Source organism: Aspergillus nidulans, chromosome V (genome assembly GCF_000011425.1).
Source record: "Aspergillus nidulans FGSC A4 chromosome V".
NCBI lineage: Eukaryota > Fungi > Ascomycota > Eurotiomycetes > Eurotiales > Aspergillaceae > Aspergillus > Aspergillus nidulans.
Genome location: NC_066261.1, coordinates 443,882 through 468,450, shown reverse-complemented (window position 1 = coordinate 468,450; position 24,569 = coordinate 443,882). Strand labels below are relative to the sequence as shown.

Genomic DNA, 24,569 nt, shown 5'->3' with positions numbered 1-24,569 from the left:
GTGCATAATGACTTGCGAGAATATAATCATATCTCCGTGATATGCCTGGCAGGAATCATCGCGGCAGGCCATATGTGCATCTGTATAACTCCTACCGTAGGCAAGTATATGTCACAAGACGGGCCGCTTTCGATACCAGCGAACCGCATTGCTCACATTGCGCAGGAAGTGCGGGGTACCTATGTTACTGGTCAAGTTTGAAATCTGGGTACGCCGTAAAGGCTGGAGCTGGGCATTGGATGGTCTATACCAACCCTACTGGGTTCCTACTGGGCTGCGCGGGGTTCCCACTCCCAGGATTCACAACTTAGTCCTTGCGACCGAGAAGATGGCCAGTAAACCACGTCCTGTCTGGCTGTCAAGTCTAGACATGATTAATCCGGGGTGCCATGAGCTGTCGTCGTGGCATACATGCACGTCTGGAGAGATCTAATACGGGTAATAAACAGATGGATTATTTGTGGATCAGGTTAACCTTACAAATAGTACCATTGCTGTATGCTAAGTCTTGAATACAGACTCCTTGAGAATATATGCAACTAAACAAGACAAAACCAGTTAGGTGTACGAGCTGGTTACGGCGGAAGCACCTGGGACTGCTGAACGTAGCACGGAGAGTCCATCCTCAACTTCCTCTCTGCCATGTAATACTTTTGCGCCAGCATACGAATCTTCTTTCGATCTGTCTTCTTAGAAGCCGTGCGTGGCATCCATGACATGAGCAGGAAGACAGAGGGCACCATGTACGCCGGCAGCGCTTGCTTGATAGCTTCGCGAATAGTATCGACCTTCTCCCTAGCCATGCCATCTTTCTCTGCATTCGTGATAACCGGTTCTCCATTAACTGCCGGTATTTTACTGTCAGTATGTCCGTCCAAGTACAGCAGTGCCGCGATCTGGGGATCTTCCGTGCCGTCAATGGCACCTAGAAGGTCAACCACAATGGCGTCAGCAGGTGAGAGACACTTGCGCGCCTGATGCTCCACCTCAATAGCGTCAACACGGCACCCGTCTAGCTTGAGGATGGTGTCTTTACGACCGATGTAATCTAATGTTCCGTCTGCATTGAGCCGGCCGAGGTCGCCGGTTCGGTACATCCTGCTTACGCTGCGCGCGGGGTGCAGCTCGGCCATCCAGCGAGGCGTCTTGGATAGAAATCCTGCTGCTGTGCGCGAGACAGCTGTATTGTCTAAGTACCGACGGGAAAGATGCGGCCCTTCAATGAGCAGCTCGCCCACCGCTCCCAGTGGAAGCAGACGCTCCGGCGACGCCGAGTCAACAATATAAATAGGGCCACTCGCTGGACGGCCTATAGTATTCCCACGATCTGGATGGATGCTATCGTTGTACGCGCAACAGATGGCGACTTCGCCCATGCCGAATTGATTGATAAGACGGGTGCTGGAGGAGGAGTATTTATTGATGAGTTCTTTGGGCAGAGGCTCGCCGCCAACGCAGATCGTGTGCAGACTAGAAATTTCCGCTGGATCAAGCTTTATTGCAACGGTAGGGGTGAGGAATGTGATATTGGCGCGCAGGCTACTGATAGCGTTAATCAGGTTGTCGGTGGTCTTCACTGGGGGTGGGACACAACAACACCCGCCGATAGTAAGCGGAACTAGCAGCTCCAGGTTGCTGATATCGAAGGCATAGTCATCGAAGTGCAACATGCGAGTGGTGGAATCGAGACCGATATTGCGGACATAGTCTCGGATAGCGGTTGTATAGGATTGGTGGACTTGGACAATGCCTAAAGCCGGGCACGAGGGTTAGCATACGGTTACTATCATAGACTTGGTCTGGTACCCTTTGGCTGGCCTGTACTGCCGCTAGTGAACAGAACGAGGCAGGCATTTTCCGGCACAACCGTATCGCACGGTGGTGCATGGTTCACCGGTAGACTGCGCAGCCACTCTGGGGTGATGCCCACAAAATGAGGGACTAGGTGCTGAAAGCGAGCTGCAAACTTGACATCGCTCAGCAGGACTCCTGCTTCAGTCCGCTGGATGACGGAGTCCAGGTATATTGGCGGGTTCGTAGCGTGGATAGAGATGTAGGCGCCCCCTGCACGCAAGACAGCTAGGCGGGCCACGATAGCCCAGGTCGACTTCTCAAAGCAGCTCAGAACGAATTTTTCGGGTCCCACCCCAAGGCCGACGAGATGATGGGCCAGACGAAGGGAGAGCTCGTCAAGCTCTCCGTAGGTAAGGTCCCCGTCCCAAGAAGAGACGGCCATACGCTCTGGATGGGCTCGGCATTGTTCGACGATGATGTCGTGCAAGCAACGGCGGTCTGGGGGCGATACCCTCTCTGTTAAGCGCTTGATGGCGGCTCTGTCCTCCTTCGAACAGAGGTCTGGCACCCGATTATGCGGGCCGTGGAGGATTTGCGACAGGATATGCCTAAAACGTATAGAGAACACTTATGGCAATGCTGTCCCCAATCAAGTCGTCATCGAACACGATGCATCCAGTAAGCTGGGAACTGGACTCTCTGCGGACTGCGATAGCGAGGTCGATCTGCATAGCATCGCATACTCCTTCTGGCGCATGTCCGAGCTCATCATAAATGACAGCCGTATTACACAGCGCTCGATTGGGCTCATATGGGATGGCATGTATCTCAAAGCCCGCTGGGGCTCCAGCGGCTTGTTTTTGCTCCTCAATGCGCTGCAAACAGACCGCAATGGTCTCGGTGTTGTCGACTCGGCCGACGAGAGCCAGTTCTTCATGGCCGTCAAGATTGCTGGCATGATAGCCGAACGAGAGGATATCGCAAGACACGAAACAGCGAAGCGTCAGAGCCCATGCTGTTTGCAGGGCGGTTGGAAGGGTGATCTGGCTTTCCTGCAGGAACTGGTGGACGAAATCCAACTTTTCCGTGAGGACCAGTTCTTGAGTACCCAGTTCGCTTGTCTTATCATTTGGCGAGAGAGACGATCTGGGGAAGAGGCATGGAGGAACCTCACCCTGAACTTCGATATCAAGCAGAGCTGGAGACATGGTACGACGTTGCGGGTAATTGGTACTCAGGTATGAGAGCAAACACGTCACAGAAAATAGAGGGCAATGTATTCATAATAGTTATACCTAATGACCTGTGGCAACTGTTGCCATGACAGAGAGTAAGTGTGTAGCAGTCACAGTGACACGGCATGGCTGGCGGTTGTGCTGGGGATGTATGGGCAGCCAATAATGTTCTGTAATTATACAAGACAACATCAAATGATCAGCGTCCGTTGCAGCGGTACGTAGCTAAGACGAACTAGCTCCTGTAAGTCAGGAGCAAACGAACCTCATTCAAGCTGTGAACGCCAGCCAGCCACCAAAAGAGAGGGGTATGGCAAACATCACCTGCAGCGTCTTCACGTCGGTGTGGCCAAGACTAGAGTCTGCATGCAGTTGGGTACTCAACATGCATCCCCAGCCCAATTTCTGCAAATAAGAGCTGTTGGTGGCGCCAGCTACCTACAGATGGATGGCTGGCACAGGAACACCTGCAGCTAGTATACGAGACAACGGGCTTTAGGCAAACCTTGTGGCTTGAAGGGCGGTGCTGAGCGCTAATATCGAGCCTGCTCGTGAGAATTCACAGTGCATAATTTTCTCGTAACTTCAGCTCATGAGGTAACAGCTGGGAAGTCATTGCGCTGCATTTGACGATCGCAAGTTCACGCTCGTATCGTATCCTGCACATTCATTGACACCATCTCGATCCTTTAATGCAAGTGACCGAAAAAGACCAGCATCACCGATCTTCGAGGAAGCCCAGCCTGATCAATACCAAGAGCTGATCTATGTAAGGAATTACGCCCAGACATGGACGAAATAGCTGGCCTGGCCGGTCTAAAGCCTTTGGATGGCCGCACTTACCAGTAGTTGTCGGTAGACACAAGCGCCCCCATCTCTCGAGGCAGCTCGTTCCTTCGCACGCCATGTCGCATCGAGACCATTGGAGCATAGCCAGAGTTAGTTCTTTCATGTCTATCTGAGCGACCTTCAGAGTACGAGTCCGGCAGCCATTGGGCGCCAAATATGCCCACGAATCCCACACAGGAATGCGCGTATACGAACTCGGCGCAAATACCACAACACCCAGAGGTAGTTGCGCCAGGCTACCGTGGCATTCTCTTCTAATTTATCCTTGATAAAGCAAGACTTCATTAGAGTAGGAGACTGCCTCTTAGCTACCCTCTTTAGCGGTGCCACCCCACGACCTTGGCCTCTATGGCGTGGATGCCCCTTCGGGTGGGAACCTTCGTCAGGTAGATAAACAGAGCCGGCCCCGACTTGATTCCTGGCAAAAGTGTGAAGACAATCAGATTCTTCTTATGTTTATTTGACTTTGGTTGCCGTCAGTCGGTGCTCGTTATGCAGCCCCAGTCCAAGAAGATTGATGGGATCTATAATGAAGCGCTCAGTTTGCTGGGACACGCCGAATGTTTTCCAGTGCACAACTCGAAGTCTTTTTCACGCTCAAGCATCTGCATAATTAGAGATCCAGGGCCTCGCCGCCCGGTATTAAGAAGACGTCGATAACATGGCCGACACAGCCGGGAATCCTCAGGCAGGCCCTTGCGTACCGTACTCAAGTACAGCAGCTGCATGCCATGATAGTCAGAATCTGGTCAAAGCAGAGGATGGCGTACTAGGCCAGGATCTGGTACCTGAGAATGCTTGAACCTGGCCGCACACAGCGGAAGATTTTTCTTTTCTTTTGCTGGTTGTTCAGAACCCTAACCGCTCCGTCATGCTCGGTTCGCCGAACAAGCAGCGAACTTTCGAAAACGGGAGTATAACTTGATCGCATCTCTCTGAAAAAGTCTGGGGCTACCATGGGGCTATCGGATAAATCTATCATTTTCCTGACGCAACCTTTCGGCCCTCCGCCGATGAAAGTGAAGAAACTCCGGGTGGGGTTAGGACGCCGTTGCAGAATCCTGAGGAATATCACATACCAAGAGACGATCAGGAGATCGGCAATCAACCGGCTCCCCGTCAGGTCCTGTCGGTTAAATTCAGAGGTCAGAATGCGGGGGGTCGATCTCCCTCCGCAGTTGGCTTCATAAATGCCCTTTTCCCCACCGAGCCCTACCCCAAAAGCCATGTCAGCGAGCACCATGAAATCCAGAAAGCTATTGTCACTGGTCCCCCTCGTGGGTGTATCCCACGCCCTCAATGCAACGTCCCTCACAAGTCAATACCTCGGTGCTGATGCCCCTTGGTACACTTCCCGAATCCCGCTATTCGAAACCTCGGTCTCGTCAATTGAGGAAGTCTACTATTACCGCTGGTCCATCTTCCGTGCACACCAGCGCGATCTAGGATCCCTTGGGTATATATCCACCGAGTTCATCAATGACGTCTCGTGGCAGACTTCCCCATGGGGGATTTTGATTGATGCAGCCAACTTCCATCTCCGGGAAGGACGCTGGTGTCGAGACCGTCGGTTCAAGGAGGATTACGCTGATACTCTCTTTGGACCGAATACATACCCCTATCAGTTCTCAGAGGTCTTGGCCGATGGCGTCTGGGCGGGCTACCTGGTGGACGGAGTGATTGACGATGCCGTACAACGTTTAGAGGCTATGGTCAGTGTCTACGAGGGGTGGAGCGACGAAAATGCAACGGGTGGCGTTGGCGGCTACGATGAGAGCAAAGGGCTCTACTGGATCCAGCCCTTGGATGATGCGACAGAGTACACGATCTCTAGCATCGACGCGAGCGGTGGGTATGATGGGTTTTTTGGGGGCGAGGCGTTCAGGCCGAGCATCAACGCCTACCAGTTCGCCAACGCGAAAGCGATCTCAAATCTCGCAGCCTCGTCGGGCAACGAGGATCTCGCGGACGAGTACAACGCCAAAGCAGAAACTATCAAGTCCCTTGTCCAGCAATATCTATGGAACACTACCTTCAACCACTTCATCGACCGGTTCTACGTCAACAATGAGAACGTCACATACTGGGATCCGATCCGGGGACGAGAGCTAGTCGGGTACGTGCCCTGGACGCATGACCTGCCAGACGACAATGAAACGTATGCCCAGGCCTGGAGCCATATCCTCGACAGTGAGAAACTGGCTGGATCGCATGGGCTGCGCACCAACGAGCCCAGTTACGAGTACTACATGAGGCAATACCGCTATGAAGGCTCCAACCCGGAATGCCAGTGGAACGGACCTTCGTGGCCGTACCAGACGACTCAGGTTCTGACAGGACTCGCCAATCTCCTCGATCATTACCCAGTCTCGTCGGCGGCGGGCATAATCAGTAAGAAGGACTACAACAGCCTCTTGACGCAGTACGCGAATCTCCACTATAACCCCTCGTACGACGGTATCCTGAACCTAGAGGAAGACTACAACGCCGACACGGGCGTCCCAATTGTCGGCCTCGCAAGAAGTCCGCACTATTTCCACTCCGGCTTTATCGATCAGGTCATTTCCGGGTTTGTCGGGATCAGACCGTCTGCTGAAGATGTGCTTGACGTGAACCCGCTAGCGGATGCCGACGAAGTCTCTTACTTCCGTCTTGAGAACGTGCTCTATCATGGACACGATGTTTCTGTGCAATGGGATGCAGATGGAACCCGATACGGCTCGTCAGGGCTCCAGGTCGAGGTCGACGGCGAGGTTGTCGCAAGTTCCGACACATTGTCCCGGCTCTCGGTCAATATCACTCGCGTGGTTCCCCCTGCTATCGACCGTCCTATCGCAAAATCTATCCAGCTGGGCCTTGACACGGAATACCCTGTCGGAAATGTATCTGTTCCTGGAGTTGACGCGTCTGACATCCATTTCGTCATTGATGGGCGCGTATGGTTTTACCCCGAAATTCAAAATTGGTGGGACACGCCAATTGGTAGTGGCGAGGAGATCTGGTACGAGATCAATTTCGGAGAAGCCGTAAAGGTGACGAGGGCAGAGATCGCATTCGCGGTTGTTGAGGAGGCGAATGTCGATATCCCCAACAGCTATCGTTTTGAGTGCCTAGACGGGGATGAGTGGGTAGGTCTCGATATCGATGGGGAGTATGTAGAGGCTGTTGGGAATGGAATAACAGAAGTCAGCTGGGCTGCTGTTACAACGCAGCAGGTGAGGTTGGTGTTTACACCGAAGGAGGGTGTTGCGGTTCGGCTGGTTGAATTAAAGCTGTTCTAGGGACATGTATATATAGGATACGAGGAACCTCTCTTCCATAACTGAACACTCGCAGCCTACCTGTTTGAATCCTAAGGCAGTCTCACCCTCTCGAGAAAGCAACTTTCACCCTTGCCCTCCCTTTCCCCTTGACCATCCCACCCACAAACCACCACGCTGACCTCACTATAGATATCCAACAACCTCATTTTGGGCACATTCTCACTTACAGCAGGTAGCACCAGCTTTATCTCCCTCCTCTGTTCCCAGTAAGCCGCAATCAAGCTGATAATCCGCTTCACAAGATGCGTCGGGTAGTGCGAGTGTTCGTAACCACGTCCGTTGGTTTCAAGGAGAGGCCAGAACGTATCAAGAATGTAGGTGAACAGGGCAGGTGATCTGCAGCATTGAACAAGCTGCAACAGGACCTCGGTGAGGCTGAATGTGTAGATGTCGGATGTGATGGATGCGGCCAAGTCTAGGGTTGAGAGAATGTGGATGAATTTTTGCGCATAGGAGTGGGAAGATAAGGTGGGTATGTCGCCGATCGTTTCAGCCTCGGCCTCATCGAACATTACCTCGCAGAGAAGCGAGTAGAGAGCGTTCATTGCGTCGCGGTGCGTGCGGATGCGTGCTGGGATCGGGCTGTCTGGGCCTGGCGATCGGTCCTTCGACACGCTGAGATGCGATGTCCACACTGCAAGCCTCTCCCGCTGGATATGGAAAAGTCCTCGTAGATGAGCACCGCGCATGTAACCGCTGTGCGTCTCTGCCAATTCCACTACGTTGTCCTCCCTACCGAGGTAACGAGCGAGAAGCCCATGGGCGACTTCGCCAATTTCCCTGGCCTCGTCTGACAGACCATACCGGCCTGCTACACAGCGAAACGCCATAATCCTAGAGCGGATCTCGATCGTCTTGATCAGGATATCATAAATAAGGTCGTCCAAGTTCAGACCCACAATACAATGGAGATACAGCTCCTCGAATGAGCCGGGATAGAGGTTGGGTCCGTAGACACTTCTTCCCTCGCCTTCAAGCAGCATAGCAGGTGGTTTACCCAACCTATGAGATACACAAAGACGGTACCACATCTGTAATGCCTGGTTACCGTCCGCCGAGCGCGTGAGCGCTTCGCGGTGGTTTGAGACAAAGCGGACTGTGTCCCATACTGCGAGACGGAAGCGGCGGTGGTCTGTAGATGCATGGTGATAATATGCGAGGACAGTAAGCGCAGTAAGAATGGTGGGTGCCTCCGACTCCATATTGGGCGCTGTTACTTTGCGGCAGTAGGACAGCGTCTGCTCATGATATTTCCTTGCTTGGGCGTGATGGAGCTGGTTGACGAGCGGGCTGGATACAGATCTTCGAGAATCGCTTGGAATACATCGTCTCTGGACCTGGGTGCTGAGGATGGAGAGATTTGATGCTGAGATGCAGAGGGCAGCGGACCTCAGCTGCGGTGATTGAAGGGTTCTTTGCAGGTGGGTGAAATGGGATGGGGAGGCTGGGAGTAAATGGCGGACATGTGAGATGAAGTGGTCCAGATACCACGATTTGATTATCTCTCCAGACTCTATCGAGGAGCAAATTGAACTGGCACAGAGTCCACGGCGCAATGCCGCCCTGTCGGGTTGGCTAGTAGGGTCGCCTTGGATAAACGCATCTCTGCCGTAATTCCGGAATGCAAAGTCAACGCCGTATCTACACTCTAGTCCAAGCCGTACGCAAGCTTGGCAGATAGGCTTAGCCTCATCACACTGTCAGAATTGGTCAACTGGGCCGTTGCTGGGCATGGAATGTACCTAGGGCGACCGACCTTTTTCCCTCTTTTCCGGCACGAGCGGCATCCGGAGCGGTCACGCCGGATCTTCAGAGTTTTGACGCATCGCCTAACCTGCTGCGACTGCTCAGTGGACATGCCTAGTTATATCCGTTGCACATTTGAAGACTTTATGATGTTGGATAGACGATGGCCGTGGTCAGGCAACCCCACGTGCGAGATCGGCGGGCCATCCAGTCTAACCTAATGTGGATGAATTTTACGCCGTTTGTTCGGATGGGGACCTTGGGGGTGGTATTTGTGGTATTTTGTGGTATCGATAAGTACAGTTTATCAGCGCATTGTAACTCAAACGGATATAAGAAACCCACGTTCGTCCGTTGCCACTGGGAAGTGTTAAGTCGTTGAAACTCTTTCCTAAGGAATAACATCTGGCCCATCATTGCACTTTGTTCACAAAATGGTACGCGCGGCGTGGAAAAAGCTTCTGAACGACGCGTCCGTCCAGAGGTCATCCCAGACTCTGTCCATCGTTGGGGCAGATGCCTTCATCTATGGCGGAGAGCTGCGACCTCGAGAGCCCGTAGACTCTGCAGTTTACCGCATATCAGTAGGCAGTGGTAAGAGACACATGCTCTCTGGAATCATGGAGGGTCGAATACTGACTCGATACAGATGGTGGCGCTGAAGCCCTCCTGTCTACAATCGCTGGGGTCCCGACCAGCCCGCCACCCCGTGTTGGCAGCGCGTCTACAACCGTTGCTGGTAAGATCTATATATTCTCCGGTCGTGGTGGAACAGCCATGGCGCCTATCGAAGAGGAGGGAGCATTTTGGGTCTTCGACCCCCTCGCTGGTAACGGCGAATGGTCGCGGATCCAACCCGCGAATCCCCAAGCCCCGTACCCCGTTGGACGCAGCTACCACGCTCTTACGAGCGATGGTAAAGAGACGATCTTCCTGCATGCCGGCTGCCCTGAAAAGGGCCGACTCCGCGATTTGTGGGCTTTCAACGTTAATAGTGGCGAGTGGTCCGAGTTGCCTCAAGCCCCGGGCCCGGAACGGGGTGGCACATCGATAGCATACGCTGGCGGCAAAATCTACCGCATCAACGGTTTCGACGGCAAGACGGAGCAGGGGGGTGCTCTGGAGGTGTTTGACCTTGAGAGCAAGACATGGAGGACGATTGAATATCCGGCAGACGGGGCCAACGGCCCCAGTCCGCGGAGTGTAAGCTGCCTTCTCGCGCTCGAAATCGGCGGAAAGCCATCGCTAGTGACGATGTTTGGAGAACACGATCCTAGCAGCCTGGGTCACCAGGGGGCAGGAAAGATGCTCTCAGACGCTTGGGCGTTCGACATTGAGTCCGAGAAGTGGGACAAAATTCTCGTGGAAGGGGAGGAGCCTCCATCTCGAGGGTGGTTCGACGCCGACGTGCTTTACGGGTCTAGTATAATCCTTCACGGTGGACTTGCAGAGTCGAATGAGCGCCTCGGTGACGCATGGTCATTGCAATTTGCCGGGGCTTGAGTTGCGTCAGCGTCCGTTGATCTAATGTCGCGCGCTTTTCAATAATTTTTAACTACAAAGTCGATGTCTGAACGAGGGTTATGGTATACGGATGCGTGCCTGGAGTCCTTTGTTATGCAGTGTCAAGAGGCCCTTGCTATACAGAAAGGCGCACTTTTACCAACCATTGGATAGAGATGGAAGCTGCTCCTGACTTCATACCTTAGATTGTAAACGTTAGATACAGTCGCTTCACAAGACAGCCGCGATCTTGAGACACCCATTGTAGATGCCATTCAGATGGTACGCCATACAGCAAATCGGCCGTTAAAAAAATCTCAGGCTGCTTCTGATATTGCCGCAGATCAGTAAAGGTCGTAGTGGCATGCTCCAGCCAGCTGATACCGAGCCAGTGCACTTACAACCTAGGCAAAACCCTGCCCCGTACACACGTTTGCACGATGCTTATTAGAGGTCACAGACTTCTTACATCAGCTACGGGTCACATCGAGCCCCTCATAATCATCTGGCGGCTTACATTGGGTGCTTTGTATGTTGGGTGTCGATGATATTCTCCTGGATTCTGGGCGGCCAATATAGTCAACGAATATGGCATCGATCGACAAGGAACAAGTTTCCGCTAACATGCCGGCTTCTTCATGTTTTTTCAGCTATCATTAGAAAAAAATCCATCCCCTACAATCACCGCGGCGTGGCAGTGTCTAAGCCTAAGCAGTACCATTCTACGTGACTTACAGAAGCTTTTCTCCAGACACTCACGACTTCCAACCCACTATCACAACTGTAGGTGGAGAGTACCTGAAGCCTGCGCTTCTCCTACCCTACCAACTGGTCACAGTCTCATGTTGCAGGATAATGCACTCTCGGGTCTATTATACGTAACACTTATACAAGCTACATGTACTCCACTCGGATATGCTGGTGAAGAAAAGAAAACATTACACAGCCTCGTCAGCATAACCGTTGGCACCTGTTCCGAAACGGCAAAGTTGCCTACCCAGAGCAAAGCAACCAGGCGCTCTCCGTAGAGGAACGAAAGGTTCTTATAGTTTATTGTCGGTAATCTGGAATTTGCTGGCCGGCTCAGTCCTAAGGAAATGCAGACACCCTCTTTGGCCCCTATGCGCAAGCACATTATTCAAACAACAGCGGACGTTGAGGCATTTACCCACTCTTGCTAGGGGCCAAAACCCTTTTATTCGCCGGATCTTCTCAGCCTCCGTCACTTTCCCATCCGCCCAGAATTGGCGCCCCTTGGCTCCACGCTGAGAGTGGTTATTTGCTGAAATCAGACGGCGATCGACATGTAAGGCCTCCCGGCGGATGTCCTCCGCACGATCTGCGCCACAAAATGAAGCTGCTCATTGGAAGAATGTAACAATGCCCTTGGGCTTGGAGCTATCAGTTCAGTCGCCCAGCCCGAGACGCCGGGGGTCAAGGTTGTTCTTCGTCTTGAAGCTATCCCGTGTGCTTTTTCTTACAATGTTCATTGGAAAATACAATGGCTCGATTGGGTCTCTTCTCACTCAGCTGAGATCATACCGCGTATCCTGAATTCTTACTCTGTACTTCGTTCATATGAACGGCCGCCGGAGGTGCAGCTGGAGGGGAGGAGAAGAAGCACATAAATAGCCGTCTCATTCTCTCGAATTCATCATTCTTTCCTATCATCACACCATCTTCACTCTACCAGACCAACTATACCTTATATTGTCCCCAATTTCTATACAAGATGCGTCTCATTGCCGCCTTCACGGCCTTCCTGGCCCTCGCCTATGCCGCACCCTCGGTGGACCTTGAAAAGACCTCCCTTGATAAGAGACAGCAAGGTGAGAACTGCGTTGTATGTATGCCCCAGTCCCTGTTTGCGTACCGGATCCAGACTGGAAGGACTGAGGATACCCCTGCGAGCTCTGCTGATGTCTTTTAGGAGGTCTTCTTTCCTGAGAGTTGTGCCGACCGGTTAGTAGCCCACCTGGCCGTCGACCACAAGGACAACCATCATGCAGGTAGAAACTAACACGATCTAGTGGCCTGGTTGAATGTGATGGAGCTGGATCCATCCGAATTTGCTGCGTATGTACCTTCATATTGATTTTCCCTAGAACGCAATTGACTGTATATGTTATAGACACGCTGCTATTAGTGGCTTTGCGCAAAGGTAACAAGAGAGAGGCTGGAGGATAGCAACTTTGACATGGAATTTGCAAGGGCTGGGAATAGTTTAATTGAGATTTGTAATTATTGCAGTACGGTTCAGTACGGTTCAATGAAACTACAGCTGATATACAAAAATAAACATTCCCATGTTCAAATTAAGCTCGTGAACCGGCGTGATCAGTATCAGTTATTATATACACTAATCATTTTCACTACTTCCATATGCGCATTCCACCGTCTCTATCGCGGAGAGTACGGAGGCGGCGCCTCATCATTCGGGGCCCGTTCCCAATTCCTCTGTCCACGAACTCCACCGCGAGACAAGTCTGTGAGCTCAACTTGGCTAACGTGACAAGACTTGGACAACCCGTGCCTTCTCCTCCTCCACCAGAACGCCAAACCTCCCAATATCCCAGCCCCAACCACGCCAATAACCACTCCAATAGCCACTTTCACGCGCATAGAGAGGCCAGCGTCTTCCTCGGCCGTAGATTTACATGTGTACCTGGCCGATTTCGTGTTTGCTGTATCGCTGAATTGCCTAACCAGTGGACCACAGTCTAGAGGAAGGGATGAGTTGATGTATATGCTTTCAAATTCTCGCAGGCCTGGTAAATCAATCCTAATTCCGTTGAATTCCTCGTCAGAGTGCATTTGGTACTGACGGTATTGAAAGTTGGAGTAATTGCATTATTGATGACAGCTTACCTCTCAATCGGACCCGTGAGGAACAGACCTTCCGCCTCGACTATGGGAAGGCTGATATTGAGCGGGTGCGATGTCATGATGCTTATGCTATCCTCCGCATCATATAGGGAGGATAGATTGAGGCTGGGTAGGGAGATCATATTAGCCCGCAAACTCTGTTGGAGAGGACAAGATGGATATGATTTCTTATGTACCTTGATATAGATCCCTCTATATAGAGCAGTCTTTTGAGATGATTTATTCGCGGAATGTTGAGAGATGCGGTGGCGTCGAGCACACGTATGTCAATCCTAGAGAGAATGCTGCTAGCAACGGTTATTGTTTCGAGATCTGGTAGCGAAATACTATCTCCATATCAGTATTGTTTCAGGATTCAGCGCCATCCGAGTAACGAAGGGCAAACCTTTCTGTCTTCACAGCAAGCTTAAATCGGCCGACCGAAGTTAGAGATGAGAGCGTCAGATTCATGACGCTGGTCATTGCACTGTAGGGCTCTTCCTCCGCGCAGCCGTCGATACTGCAGATTGAGAGGCCATCTTTTACAGTTTTCAGCGAGGCTAGATTCACACTTGCGAGTATCAGCGATATGGGCTTGTTCCTGGGCTGGGGAAATACCTCGAATAATTCCCGATGAGACTCAGTGATTGCTTTACAGTCACAAGGGACGGGAGATCAAGCTCACTTCCGGGCGCTGCCTGTCCCAGATACATATAGTTGGCTGTCTCTAGCATCGGAGCGGAAAACCTGGATGCTGTCAACGCGGGGAAGTCGATCCCGTTCACATATTCAAGATCCGGCAGTTCAACCGACATGGGCTGGGGGCTGGTCGAATCCGGCCAAACAGCCTTAAGGGTCCCCGTGATATTGCGTACACTGTTCAGAACCAGAGAGCCCGTGTACGATCCGTTTATGAGCACACTGCTGTTTACTATTGGGCAGTCTCGTCCGACACTGTCCGCATCAGCCTGGCTAGTAATGTAGAATTCGCGATTGCAATCTTGGGCAAGGGAGACTGGGGTGCGTTAGCAGCAGTATTCAACAATACGCAAGAATGCTTACGGGGCAGTAGAGATAGGCACAAAGCCCACGCGCCAAACAAGCCCATCTTGCCATGAGACCTTTGTCTCGTTCAGAAAAGGGGTTTGCAATAGTGACACAAGATCCCAGTGTCACGATCATGGGTGAGATTGGCTCAGTCTTATTAGCCTACGCTGGCGCGCACCCAATATCGGCTAAATCGTTCTAGAGCGAGCCCTTCCTATATCGTGGCGCACGGTTTCCCCAACAGCCAATGAATCCTCAACGCGCCGCACCAAGGCCGCTAGGGCGTCTTGAGTCTTCAGCTGGTGTCCACCGTTGTTTTTCCTTCATGTGGGGGGATAGGGGGTTAGTTTACATCCAGAGCTTAGGCGAATCCTCCACATTTTCTTCATATTTTGGGGCCTCATGGTAGGAGCCGTCGACAGGGCTTAGTCCAAAGTAACGCTCAGTACCTCGGCTGGCGTTTCGGAATCATTCTGCATGTAAGTAGGAGGACGATACATATATTTCGCTGTAGCGGCTTCTAAGTAGATTTGGTAAAGATTTGATAAGGCTGTTTCAGCCTCTGACGAGGTATTTAGGGTAACCAAGCGAGCAGGTGTATATGTTGTGAGCTTTGTATATAATTTTGATTTTGTTCTTACTATGACAAAGAAACCATAAACTGGGAACAACCATCTTTCTTCCCACCCGAGAAAATCATTAAGCATAACTAGATCCATGTCATAAAGAATAGTATCAGGTAATGCAGTCAATGTATATTGAGCGCAAAAGGTTCAATACATAATGAGCCAGAGACATAAGATATAGAAGCCCTTGGTGGTCTCGCGTCGTGTAGGGCAATCAAAAGGAACAATAATAGGAATGAGATCAGCCAAACAGATGGTATCATTTTAAGATGAACAGGGAAGAGGCAAATGGAATCTGGACGACGTCTGCCTCTGATTCGGCAGCAGGCATTCACCCTGTTCCTCAGGATACAAACAACCTGGGCCAGTACACCAGGAATGCCCTGCTCATAAGTGACTACGGACGAACACGGCCGACCCTGTGGCAGAACATGCCCCAGCTTGACAACGAGGGGGCCGTTATAGCCTGGTACAATGCAACATTTTTATGGGCACCGACGCCCCAGCCTCGAGGCGTGATCGAAGCCAACATTGCGACTCTGAATATGATCGATCCCATTCAGATCTTGATCAATCAAAACATACTGCATGCCCTCGCTATCCTCCACGGCACTGGCCGCTGTAACCCTGCAGGGTATGGGATCAGTGCGCGCACCTACTTCTCCATGGCATGGAATCGCCGCCGCAACCCCAAGCTGCGGATCATGCACTACATCTGCCGCGAGTGCCGAAAGAACCGGGTCTTTGCACTGGAGAGACCGAAATGCCCTGGTCTTGTCGCTGGCGCATCGAACAAAACACATCTCGACTTCATCATCCGCCGCGATCACTCGGCCTTTTCGCGTATGTGGTCGTTCCTGGACAGGATCAGTTTTGGCCCAGGCCATATGAATCTAGTCCCTGCGCCTGGAGCACCGCTCTTGCAGAGATCGACACTGATCGCGCTTAGCGAGAAAGTTTCCGGGCCCATTCTCACGTCGCTGCGCGTAAAAAACGGGCCTTGACCTCCACACCTTCGTCCCGGACATCTAGCACAGCGCCTTCAATATTACCAACCCGAATCTCGTAGAGGGGCTCGCCGCCCACCCGCCTGCGCTTGCGACCATCAACAACGCCGTCATCCGGCCCGCCAACGCTCTTACGACAGCCTTTCAGTGGGACCGGTTCGTGAAAATTTGAGCGACTGCTGGTCGCCGGTGCAGACGCGGACGGGATCCTTTCGCGGCCGCACGCGCGCAGTAGAAGCTGGAAGTACATCAAGGCCGCTATCAAGTTAATCGAAATATTGAGCCAGCGCCGGGAGGCCAGGTGAATGGCGGCACCTTGCTGCATATGATTGTGCGCGCCTGGAGAGCCAGCTCAGGCAGCTGGCGACATCGCTAGCGACGCGGCAGATCACGCCGGCGCAGTATCGGAGCCGTCGTACGACGAGGTACAGACAGCAAGGGCACTGATTTGCCCTTGTGCGAAATGGTAACTGGCTGGGAAATACGCCTGATATCCGCACGATCGTCCAGAACGGAATGACGGCTGCTGCTGCTGCGTAGGTGATGGCTGTCGCGTTGGGCCTCAGTCTGCCCAATGATATCATCATGGACTTGTCGTAGACTGCGCGTAGGATTTCCGGACATACCCAAAGCTTCAGCGTGTCAATTTGTACCGATCTGTTCGGCCTTTTTATCTGTAGCTATTTTGTGCTTGAGACGCTTGCTGGTAGCGTAACCTAGCATACAACTGATAACCACCACTATGTCTAACTGGTTTTCCATATACCTATTTGTCAACAAGACAGCAGTTGCTGTTGTCAACTAAAGCAATCTCCGTCTTGGTGAGACACCGCGCGAGCTGGCTACAGTTTCCGTCCATGAATCTATGTTTGTGGAATATAGGCCCCGAGATATGCCGGAGAATATAGCCTACACGAAAGAGGAGCCGGGAGTTGGAGTGATATAAGGGAATACCAAGATACCTTTTGCACCGTGCCAATTGCGGGATGGTACTCTCGTCGCCTTTCCAACGATGACAGCTGATCATCGGCCAGAGCAATGTAGAGTGTGAAAGACAGAACTCTGAGCTCGCATTTGGCGTCATCCGTTGGGAAAAGAGAACTATATATTTAGAAAGAGAATGAAGTACAGTAACTTACATCCGATGATTGAGATTCTTTCCACCAGTCAGCCTTGCAGATGAGCCTGATCGAAGATTTACTAGGAAAGTAGTATATTTCCATGCGAAGACTCAGTCAATGTGCCCAATGCCACAACATCCTGCGGTCGTGCTGTTTGTAATAGCTTGATGAATCCGGGGACGCGGTTGTTCCCTCGCTCGACCCCATTCTGAAGGTAGTCGCTGTATCCCGCGTATGAAACCGTTTATTCACCACACACTACGATGCTTGATAGTTCCCTCCACCTACGGCTTCTAGGACATGGGATATTATATCTTGAGGATGCCCCTGCGCAGGTCAAGGTCAAGAAAAGTAAAAAAGAAAGAAACTCAAGGCATTGTGCTTCGATACCTCAGCAATAAATTATAATCCAAAGGGATCGTCCTGGAACTTGACAACGTCCGAGAATTACGAGTCATAAGTAGTCTAATACTCCTTCAATGCTGCAATTCCTGGTAAAGGACTCGGGCAGCAATTACCCGAATCCCGCAGCAGATCCCCCGAGGCCGAGATCGGACTCTGTGGACGGAACAATCTAGGCCACCCAGGTTCTTACGGTCAACATCAGATGCAGACCCTAGCGGCTTCTGCATGTAAAAATACTGCGTCAGAACAAAAAGCGTACAGTGATACTGTACATTTTTCTGGAACAGAATCCGCCAAAACGGGTATTCTCCATATTATAGGGCTGATCGGGCAAATTGCGGGACTCGGCCCTCGGGCTATCTCCTGCGAGATGCGGGGAACTCCAAAGGGAAGGCCTCTTCAGCTTACCAGACCCTCCCAGACCTCGTTTTGTGAGCCAGCTCACTGAGATATGGAGGAAGATAACGGCCCAGACTCATCCGGCTCCGCCGACCAGACGATCCGTGGCCCCGAGGTAGGCCACGCCTGCAATTCGTGCCGTCGGCGCAAGCTTCGGTGCTCGAGGGAGGTACCGGCCTGCCAGCACTGTCGGAAGTCTGCGTCCGAGTGCTACTATGAGGCGAAGCGGGCCAAGCCTGGGATGAAGGCCGGCGCGCTGGATAACATTCATCGGAGACTTGGTGGGTCCCGCGTCTTTTGTTTTTCTATGGGGGTGCTGCTGATGAGTCTGCTAATGGGTTTGCTAACGATGCTGCTAACGGGTCATCATCAGACGCACTGGAACGCTCTCTCGAGAAACATCAGGCCGGGCTGGAGAGCTCTGCAGGCGCTGGGCTGCCTCAACAGAGCAACTCCGCCATCCAAGCCATCCTATCAACACTGGCTGCCGGTTTCCAGAAACTCGAACAGTCTGGGAGCCTGGGCGCCGGCCCGTCTTCTAAAAAGCGACGGAGGAACGAGAACGAGGTTCACTGTATAGCCCCGTCAGCCGAGATCCCTCTTCTACCGGACGACGAGGTACTCAGCCATGTGCTCGAAGCATACTTTAACTACATTCATCCGTGGACGCCTGTCATCCACGAGGGGAGACTCCGTAGGCGGCTAATAGATGATTGTGATCGGGAAAAGCTTCAACTCGTCATACAGTCTATGATACTTGTGACTCAACCATATATCGAGGACGCCGAGACAGCGTCGCACCTGGCAACATTGATCAACGACGCTGAGAATACGCGGGATTGGCTCGTCTCACAGGCCATGAAACAGCCATCAGTTGAGAACCTGCAGGCTCTTGTCATCTTAGCCTCTAATGATGTAGGATTCCTATCCATTTATTGATATATGGCGAAGCTGAAGACTCAGCAGATCGGTAGCGGCCGCGCTTTTCAGGCATGGCCCCTAGTGGGCTCGTTATCGCGCATGGTTGAGTACCTCCAGCTCACAGTCGAGCATGACGAAGCTGTTCAGCACCCTTTTTGCCAGCCTTACAGAGTACTCCCGCCGCCTACCGACTGGACTGAAGCGGAAGAGCGACGGAGGATCTTCTGGGCCATCTTTGCCCTGGACCGCTTCTGCTCGGTGAGCATGGGATGGAACACCAGCCTAACCGCCGATGATGTCCGTCGCCGCCTGCCGTGCGATGGGATCACCTGACGTAAAGAGAACCCGGTCGTGACCCCTTACTTTGGCATCTGGGACAAATCCGCCGGCCGGATCGGGAACCCAATCGCCTTCCTCCCTACTCATCCTACCCCAGCCCCAGCACGAGCTGTGGAAGACGAAGCAGACGCGCCTTCAGAGGCCGGAACGTCTCCCGGTGCTACATCGTCAGTAGTGGATATGTCCACTGTCGGGGCCTACGCTTACTGCATTGAGGCTACCGAGTCCTTGAGCCGCGTAACCACATATTTTCTGCAGCAGAAAGTCAACTTGAACGACCAGAAGGAGTTTGGCGCTTGGCTCACCCGGTTCAAGGAGCTCGATCTCCGTCTCGTTCATTGGAAGATGCTTCTTCCGCAGAAGTGGACAGTCAACGTCGCGCAGCAGGGCTCGACGCGGATGGACCCTAACCTGACTCTTGCCCACGTCACACACAACGCGTCCATGATCCTCCTGCACCAGCCCATTGCTTTTCCGCTACCCGAATGGCCATTCAAGAGCCGCTTGCCGAGCCTCTGTAGTATGGACACATGCCAGGCGGCGGCGGTCGAAGTGGCATCCATCACAAACCATTATCTGAAAAGCTCGCTTCCGATGTCACCGCTAAGTAGCCAATTCACGTTTTGTGTTTTCATTGCGGCAAGGGCTCTTCTACTGTCCTGGAAACATAGTCCAAGGCAAAAAAGTGTCGCCCCAGAGTTCTGGGTCCTGGTTCAGAGTCTCGATGCAATGGCTACTCGTTGGACCGGGGTCCATGCAGGAGCAGGGGGACGCCCAAGCAATCTGCCAGCCAAATACTCATCCACTCTGGCTGAGCTGCACAGGCGATGCGTTCAGGACGAATCGTTCTCGCTTGATATTGCGAGATATACTACAGAGATATCGCATGCAGATGAGATGGTTCAACTACAGCCAGATATTCTGCCTCCTACATCACATACCATGAGTGATAGCCCACCCCCCTCCACACAAAGGGTCAACTCAGGTCCGCATCCTACAATTGCTTCACCGGCACTAGCCAAACATATTGCCGGAGGCTCTCGCGAACCAAGAGGTGGTCCGGACAGTATCCTTGGGCAGCAGGCCTTCTCGACTCCCCGAGTACCCTCCATAACGCCAAACGCCTTCTCGTTGAACGTGGACGTCCCCTCTGCTGACACTGATATACCCAATATCTTTCGTGCGGATTTGGCAGCCGATACAGAAGCTTCAATGGCCATGTCGCAGATGCTGCTGGATCAGCAGTTTACCGGGCTAGACCGGGTTATAAGTTACAATGAAGGTTTGTTTGGCTCGGAGTTTGGAGGGAAGTGGTAGGATCAGTGAAAAAATAAATAAATAAATAAATAAATAAATAAAATAAAATAAAATAAAATAAAATAAAATAAAATAAAATAAAAAAGTAAAAAAAAAATAAAAAAAAATCAAGGGTATCAAACGACAAAGGACTTGCTTCTCAGCCGGATTCCAGCTGTGATTCAAACTCTCTCTTATTCACACATATTAAACTATACTACACTGGAAATACCATAATGGCAATCCAAATATGTGTGCTATTTACGGAACAACAGGATTTGAAACAGGCAACAAGGGTGAGCAATTCCAGCGAGGCCGGGCCGATTTATTCTAAACTTATGCCTAGGCGCAAACGAATGCCAATCTAATTGAATCCAGAAAAGGTCCTGCAATCCGCAATATTGTCAGCGGTTTGGAGACCGGATTGAGGGCGAGATTTGCCGTGGACTGACAAGGATTTAGAACAGCCACGGCACTTTCAGGATCAAATACAATCCCTTTCATCCACCATGCCTTGGCTGCAAGTCCGCTCTTTCCAGCCCGGTAAGGAGTGATGAGGACTCAGCAACCAAGAGGAGCCGTGGGAGGCCCACGAGATCCCACCATGAAATGTCTCGCCGAGTATCAACTTGGGCGGCCATCAGAGCTCTTGGTCTGGGCTCGGAAACTTGTAGCGGCCAGATCATTTTGGCTATCTACGGCAAATAATCCGCGCCTTCACGTACTCCGGAATGGTATCTCCTCTAGGCTATCATGGTCTGCCTCTAGCCCACAGATCTTCTACTAACTTTGTCGGTGGATTGATCCTAGCGCGTAAGCAGGATGTATATAGGTGGGGCTGACCAGTTGACCTAAAACCCCAAACAAGCCAACCAGGAGAATATACGGAGCTGAAGAGAGGATGACAAGTTGTTATCAAGAACTCTGATAGTAAGGCTTTGGGAAAGCTTTCATGCACATTTCCCAGGAATGCACTACGAAGTGGATAGCTTGGTAATTTGCAAGAAACCTTCAGAATCGACCTCAGAAAACAATTCGGCGTGTTTGTATCAGGACGCAATGGCAGCTTAAGCCCGTCTATAATCCACCTGCTGTTGGATAATTACTGGCAATCATGAAGCCTCCCTCCCCGCGGTATACTCCTCATCTGTGACCGCATCCAACCACTTCGTCTCCCCAAGCCCAACAACAAAGTGTGTCATGAGACTTTCTTCATCTGCTCCATGCCAGTGCGTCGTCCCAGCCGGCGCTCAGATCACATCCCCTGCCTTTATCCGTCTTGGCTTCTTTCCCTTGTCGCATATCCAGCCATTTCCGGTCGTGACTTTGATGACCTGCCCCTCCTCGTGCGTGTGCCAGTGAATGCGGGCACACGGAGCGAACGTAACATTGGCGGTTGCAACTTTCGGATCGCGGTGAATGAGCTCGAGGTAGACGTTGCCACTGAACTTTGCACTAGGGCCAACTTTGGTGGTTTGTCTGGTGTTCGAGGGAGATATTGTTGAGGTAGTAGTCATTCTGGGGTGATGTGCTGTGGTATGTCAGGGTGAGGATAGTCGACGAAGAAGATATTCTTACCTCGAGCTCAGAAGGTGCGCTCAGGTCAGGTTCGGTAGTGGTCGAGGGTAGAAGCTTTAATGAGCGATTTCTGGTCTTATATAGCATACTTAGGGGGGGTGGAGTTGGTTTACTATACTCCAACCAATGCAAGCCGCTGATCTGTAAGGATATCTTGGAAAGCCACTATTTCGTTATCCGTGCTCGATTTACGTGATTGGAGTCTATCTCCATCTGAAAATGAGCTTGGACGTGTTTAGCAAGGGGTTAGCGTCCCAGCTTCTCAGAAAACCAATCGTCAATTGACGACTGCCATGAGCGGCGGCGAGACGGAGCACTAGTCCACTGAATATACGCTACCCTCCTTTTAGATGGAATATAGTGGCGCCTAGTAGGTGTTTTCTACACGAGAGAACTGCGCCATCGCTGATATGCTGGTTCGTGACTCACTCACCGTACGGAGTGCGCGATTTTGGTCCTATGACGGACACTGATAACGAGAACAAGGCGGACCGACGTCACCCACTCGTATACTTACTTGTGTGTGAGAAACAGGAGATTGCCTTTTAGTGAGTATCAGCAGTAAGCGACAGTCCTAGACGGACTCGAATAATTGTCGGACATTACTCAAAAGCTGGGTGGAACTTTCAGGAACAAGCCAGGGCGCCTTTTCCCCAGAACACCTTACAATTCTATTTGCGACACTGTATCTATTCATGATAGTGTGTTCTTTTCAAATTGATTGAGCCTATCATACAAGTCCTAGATCAAGTAGCCGATTACCAAACTCTATAAGATAGTAATCCCCATACACCAAACCATGATTGCTATACTGCCGTCGCGCATGCTGGTTGTTGTTTGCCGTGCCATTCTTGAGAATCGACTCGAACGTACACCCAGGGGTGCTATCCTCAACACTGATATTGGAGCCCTCCCCCACAAGCTGAGCTTTCTCCAACGCCAGACATAGATTGATAGTATCCCCGACAATCTCCACCGCAGCGTCTAGAAAGCGCCGTGCAAGCTTGTCTTGACCAGTGGAGAGAAGCGCTTGAAACAAGACCAGCATCCCGTTGGCTGCAATGAGGCCGGCTGAGGAATCTCGCAAGGGCGATGAAGGGTCAACAGGTGCGTCGAAGTCCCAAAGCGGGACGTGGCGGCCTTTTGTGCTTCTCCTTTTTTTGTTACCGGCAGTGGATAGACACGGAGAATACACGTCAAGTGGGATCTCAACGCATAAAGGCGCTGTTTCGAGTCTATGAAGGAAGTACTCCGCCGTACCGCATGCAGCATCTAAAAAGCTGGTGTCCTTCGTCCACATGTATGTCTGCGCGTACCCAAGTATTGCCCAAGCCTGGCCACGGGACCAGGTTGAGTCGTTGCTGTATCCTTGCGCTGTCCACCGCCATTTCAGGCTACCATTTGCAGGGTCTATATTCGCAACATGACATGTTGAGTACAGTTGCCCCTGGTATCCACCTTTCGGGACGACAATGCCATTCTCCTCTCGAAGATGCGTTCGTAACAATGTCCGGGCATGTATTTCTGCCAACTTCGCAAAGGAATCGTCTCCCGTGTGCGCGGATGCATAAAATAGTAAATCAAGATTGCATAGACTGTCAACGATCACGAGCACATTCTCGCTTTGGTCGGTGACCGTAATCTCCTTTTTCACCAGACAGTCCCAGCTCCTGATTGCTCCTGCTGTGGGAACGTACCTTGTTGCAAGACTCCACGCTGCCTGTGTAATTGACCTCAGGCTTTGTTCATTTCCGGACAGTTCCCAATCTCGCTTCAGAGCTGGCATGACTATGAACCCGATATCATGCGTATCTGTTCGGAAGGCCATGCTGTGTAATGACTTAGACCATGCTTTGCTTAATGAGCGAAGCTGTGTTCGTACGTCCTGGATCTTAATGCTAGATCTGATGGAGACGCAATGAGGGTACTTGATGGATCGCTCAAGGAGTGCATAGAGACTGCCAGGGAAAAATCCGCACGTCCAAAATTCAGGATCTCTGAACTCGTATTGGCCGAAACTGGGCCCGTCTTGCGGTACAATTTCTGGATAGCCGATAGGTACTCCTGTTGGTTTGGTGAAGACCTTGGGATCGTTTAGTGATGCAGATGCTGTCCGGAAGACTTTTGCAAGGATATTTTCGTCGAAAAGATCAGGAACGTCGTACTGAGGGGCTTGATCTCGGAGTATCTGAGGTGTTACGGGCGTTTCATCGGAATCGGTCTGGCCATCGGAGAGGGAGGTTATGCTATCGGCCTTTCGTTTCTTCGGTAGTGGCGACAATCCATCAGGTGAGGAGGATGTACTGGATGTACAAGATATCGAATGGCCGTTCATACTGGGGGAGTAAGGTGGCTGGAATATTAGACGCGCAGTCAAGAGGTTGTTCTGGTCCTATTTCCTCGTGTGTGGGAAAGTGGCTAATTAGGGCGACGACTGAAGATTTATCGATAAGTACGCTATAGCTTCGTTCAATTATATTGCAATAACTTCTTCTCGTAACATGCATTGGAGAGC

The 24,569-nt window shown here is 51.6% G+C and overlaps 11 protein-coding genes across 11 annotated transcripts, besides 1 other annotated feature; 5 read left to right on the top strand and 6 right to left on the bottom strand.

Annotated features, from left to right (window-relative positions):
• Positions 1 to 24,569: part of a sequence feature (contig 1.153 11..403022(1)) that runs on past both edges of the window.
• ANIA_08433 (non-ribosomal peptide synthetase) lies at positions 470 to 3,005 on the bottom strand. The gene is made up of 2 exons (XM_050612139.1): positions 1,807 to 3,005; positions 470 to 1,750 (listed from the first exon to the last, which is right to left on the bottom strand). The coding sequence occupies exons 1-2, from the start codon at positions 2,234 to 2,236 to the stop codon at positions 576 to 578; spliced, it is 1,605 nt and encodes a 534-aa protein (XP_050468091.1). The 5' UTR covers positions 2,237 to 3,005; the 3' UTR covers positions 470 to 575.
• Positions 5,120 to 7,097, top strand: ANIA_08432 (uncharacterized protein; the record flags this gene model as incomplete). Its single annotated transcript, XM_676609.1, has 2 exons — positions 5,120 to 7,029; positions 7,094 to 7,097. The coding sequence occupies 2 exons, from the start codon at positions 5,120 to 5,122 to the stop codon at positions 7,095 to 7,097; spliced, it is 1,914 nt and encodes a 637-aa protein (XP_681701.1).
• ANIA_08431 (Zn(II)2Cys6 transcription factor domain-containing protein) lies at positions 7,231 to 9,065 on the bottom strand (the record flags this gene model as incomplete). Its single annotated transcript, XM_676608.2, has 2 exons — positions 8,958 to 9,065; positions 7,231 to 8,898 (listed from the first exon to the last, which is right to left on the bottom strand). Exons 1-2 carry the CDS (start codon positions 9,057 to 9,059, stop codon positions 7,231 to 7,233), a joined length of 1,770 nt encoding a protein of 589 aa, XP_681700.1. The 5' UTR covers positions 9,060 to 9,065.
• ANIA_08430 (Kelch repeat protein) lies at positions 9,325 to 10,619 on the top strand. The gene is made up of 2 exons (XM_676607.2): positions 9,325 to 9,541; positions 9,597 to 10,619. The coding sequence occupies exons 1-2, from the start codon at positions 9,382 to 9,384 to the stop codon at positions 10,448 to 10,450; spliced, it is 1,014 nt and encodes a 337-aa protein (XP_681699.1). The 5' UTR covers positions 9,325 to 9,381; the 3' UTR covers positions 10,451 to 10,619.
• Positions 12,119 to 12,740, top strand: ANIA_11612 (uncharacterized protein). The gene is made up of 4 exons (XM_050612138.1): positions 12,119 to 12,293; positions 12,381 to 12,412; positions 12,481 to 12,526; positions 12,582 to 12,740. The coding sequence occupies exons 1-4, from the start codon at positions 12,183 to 12,185 to the stop codon at positions 12,594 to 12,596; spliced, it is 204 nt and encodes a 67-aa protein (XP_050468090.1). The 5' UTR covers positions 12,119 to 12,182; the 3' UTR covers positions 12,597 to 12,740.
• ANIA_08429 (uncharacterized protein) lies at positions 12,851 to 13,395 on the bottom strand (the record flags this gene model as incomplete). Its single annotated transcript, XM_676606.1, has 2 exons — positions 12,851 to 13,232; positions 13,319 to 13,395. 2 exons carry the CDS (start codon positions 13,393 to 13,395, stop codon positions 12,851 to 12,853), a joined length of 459 nt encoding a protein of 152 aa, XP_681698.1.
• Positions 13,685 to 14,423, bottom strand: ANIA_08428 (uncharacterized protein; the record flags this gene model as incomplete). The annotated part of the gene is made up of 3 exons (XM_676605.1): positions 13,685 to 13,854; positions 14,001 to 14,330; positions 14,378 to 14,423. 3 exons carry the CDS (start codon positions 14,421 to 14,423, stop codon positions 13,685 to 13,687), a joined length of 546 nt encoding a protein of 181 aa, XP_681697.1.
• On the top strand, positions 15,258 to 15,937 carry ANIA_08427 (uncharacterized protein; the record flags this gene model as incomplete). Its single annotated transcript, XM_676604.1, has 2 exons — positions 15,258 to 15,831; positions 15,915 to 15,937. 2 exons carry the CDS (start codon positions 15,258 to 15,260, stop codon positions 15,935 to 15,937), a joined length of 597 nt encoding a protein of 198 aa, XP_681696.1.
• Positions 17,973 to 20,497, top strand: ANIA_08426 (Zn(II)2Cys6 transcription factor; the record flags this gene model as incomplete). Its single annotated transcript, XM_676603.1, has 4 exons — positions 17,973 to 18,201; positions 18,294 to 18,835; positions 18,887 to 19,099; positions 19,184 to 20,497. The coding sequence occupies 4 exons, from the start codon at positions 17,973 to 17,975 to the stop codon at positions 20,495 to 20,497; spliced, it is 2,298 nt and encodes a 765-aa protein (XP_681695.1).
• On the bottom strand, positions 21,727 to 22,141 carry ANIA_11086 (uncharacterized protein; the record flags this gene model as incomplete). Its single annotated transcript, XM_050612137.1, has 2 exons — positions 21,727 to 21,924; positions 22,055 to 22,141. The coding sequence occupies 2 exons, from the start codon at positions 22,139 to 22,141 to the stop codon at positions 21,727 to 21,729; spliced, it is 285 nt and encodes a 94-aa protein (XP_050468089.1).
• ANIA_11078 (uncharacterized protein) lies at positions 22,512 to 24,389 on the bottom strand (the record flags this gene model as incomplete). Its single annotated transcript, XM_676602.2, has 3 exons — positions 22,512 to 22,596; positions 22,722 to 22,743; positions 22,928 to 24,389. The coding sequence occupies 3 exons, from the start codon at positions 24,387 to 24,389 to the stop codon at positions 22,512 to 22,514; spliced, it is 1,569 nt and encodes a 522-aa protein (XP_681694.2).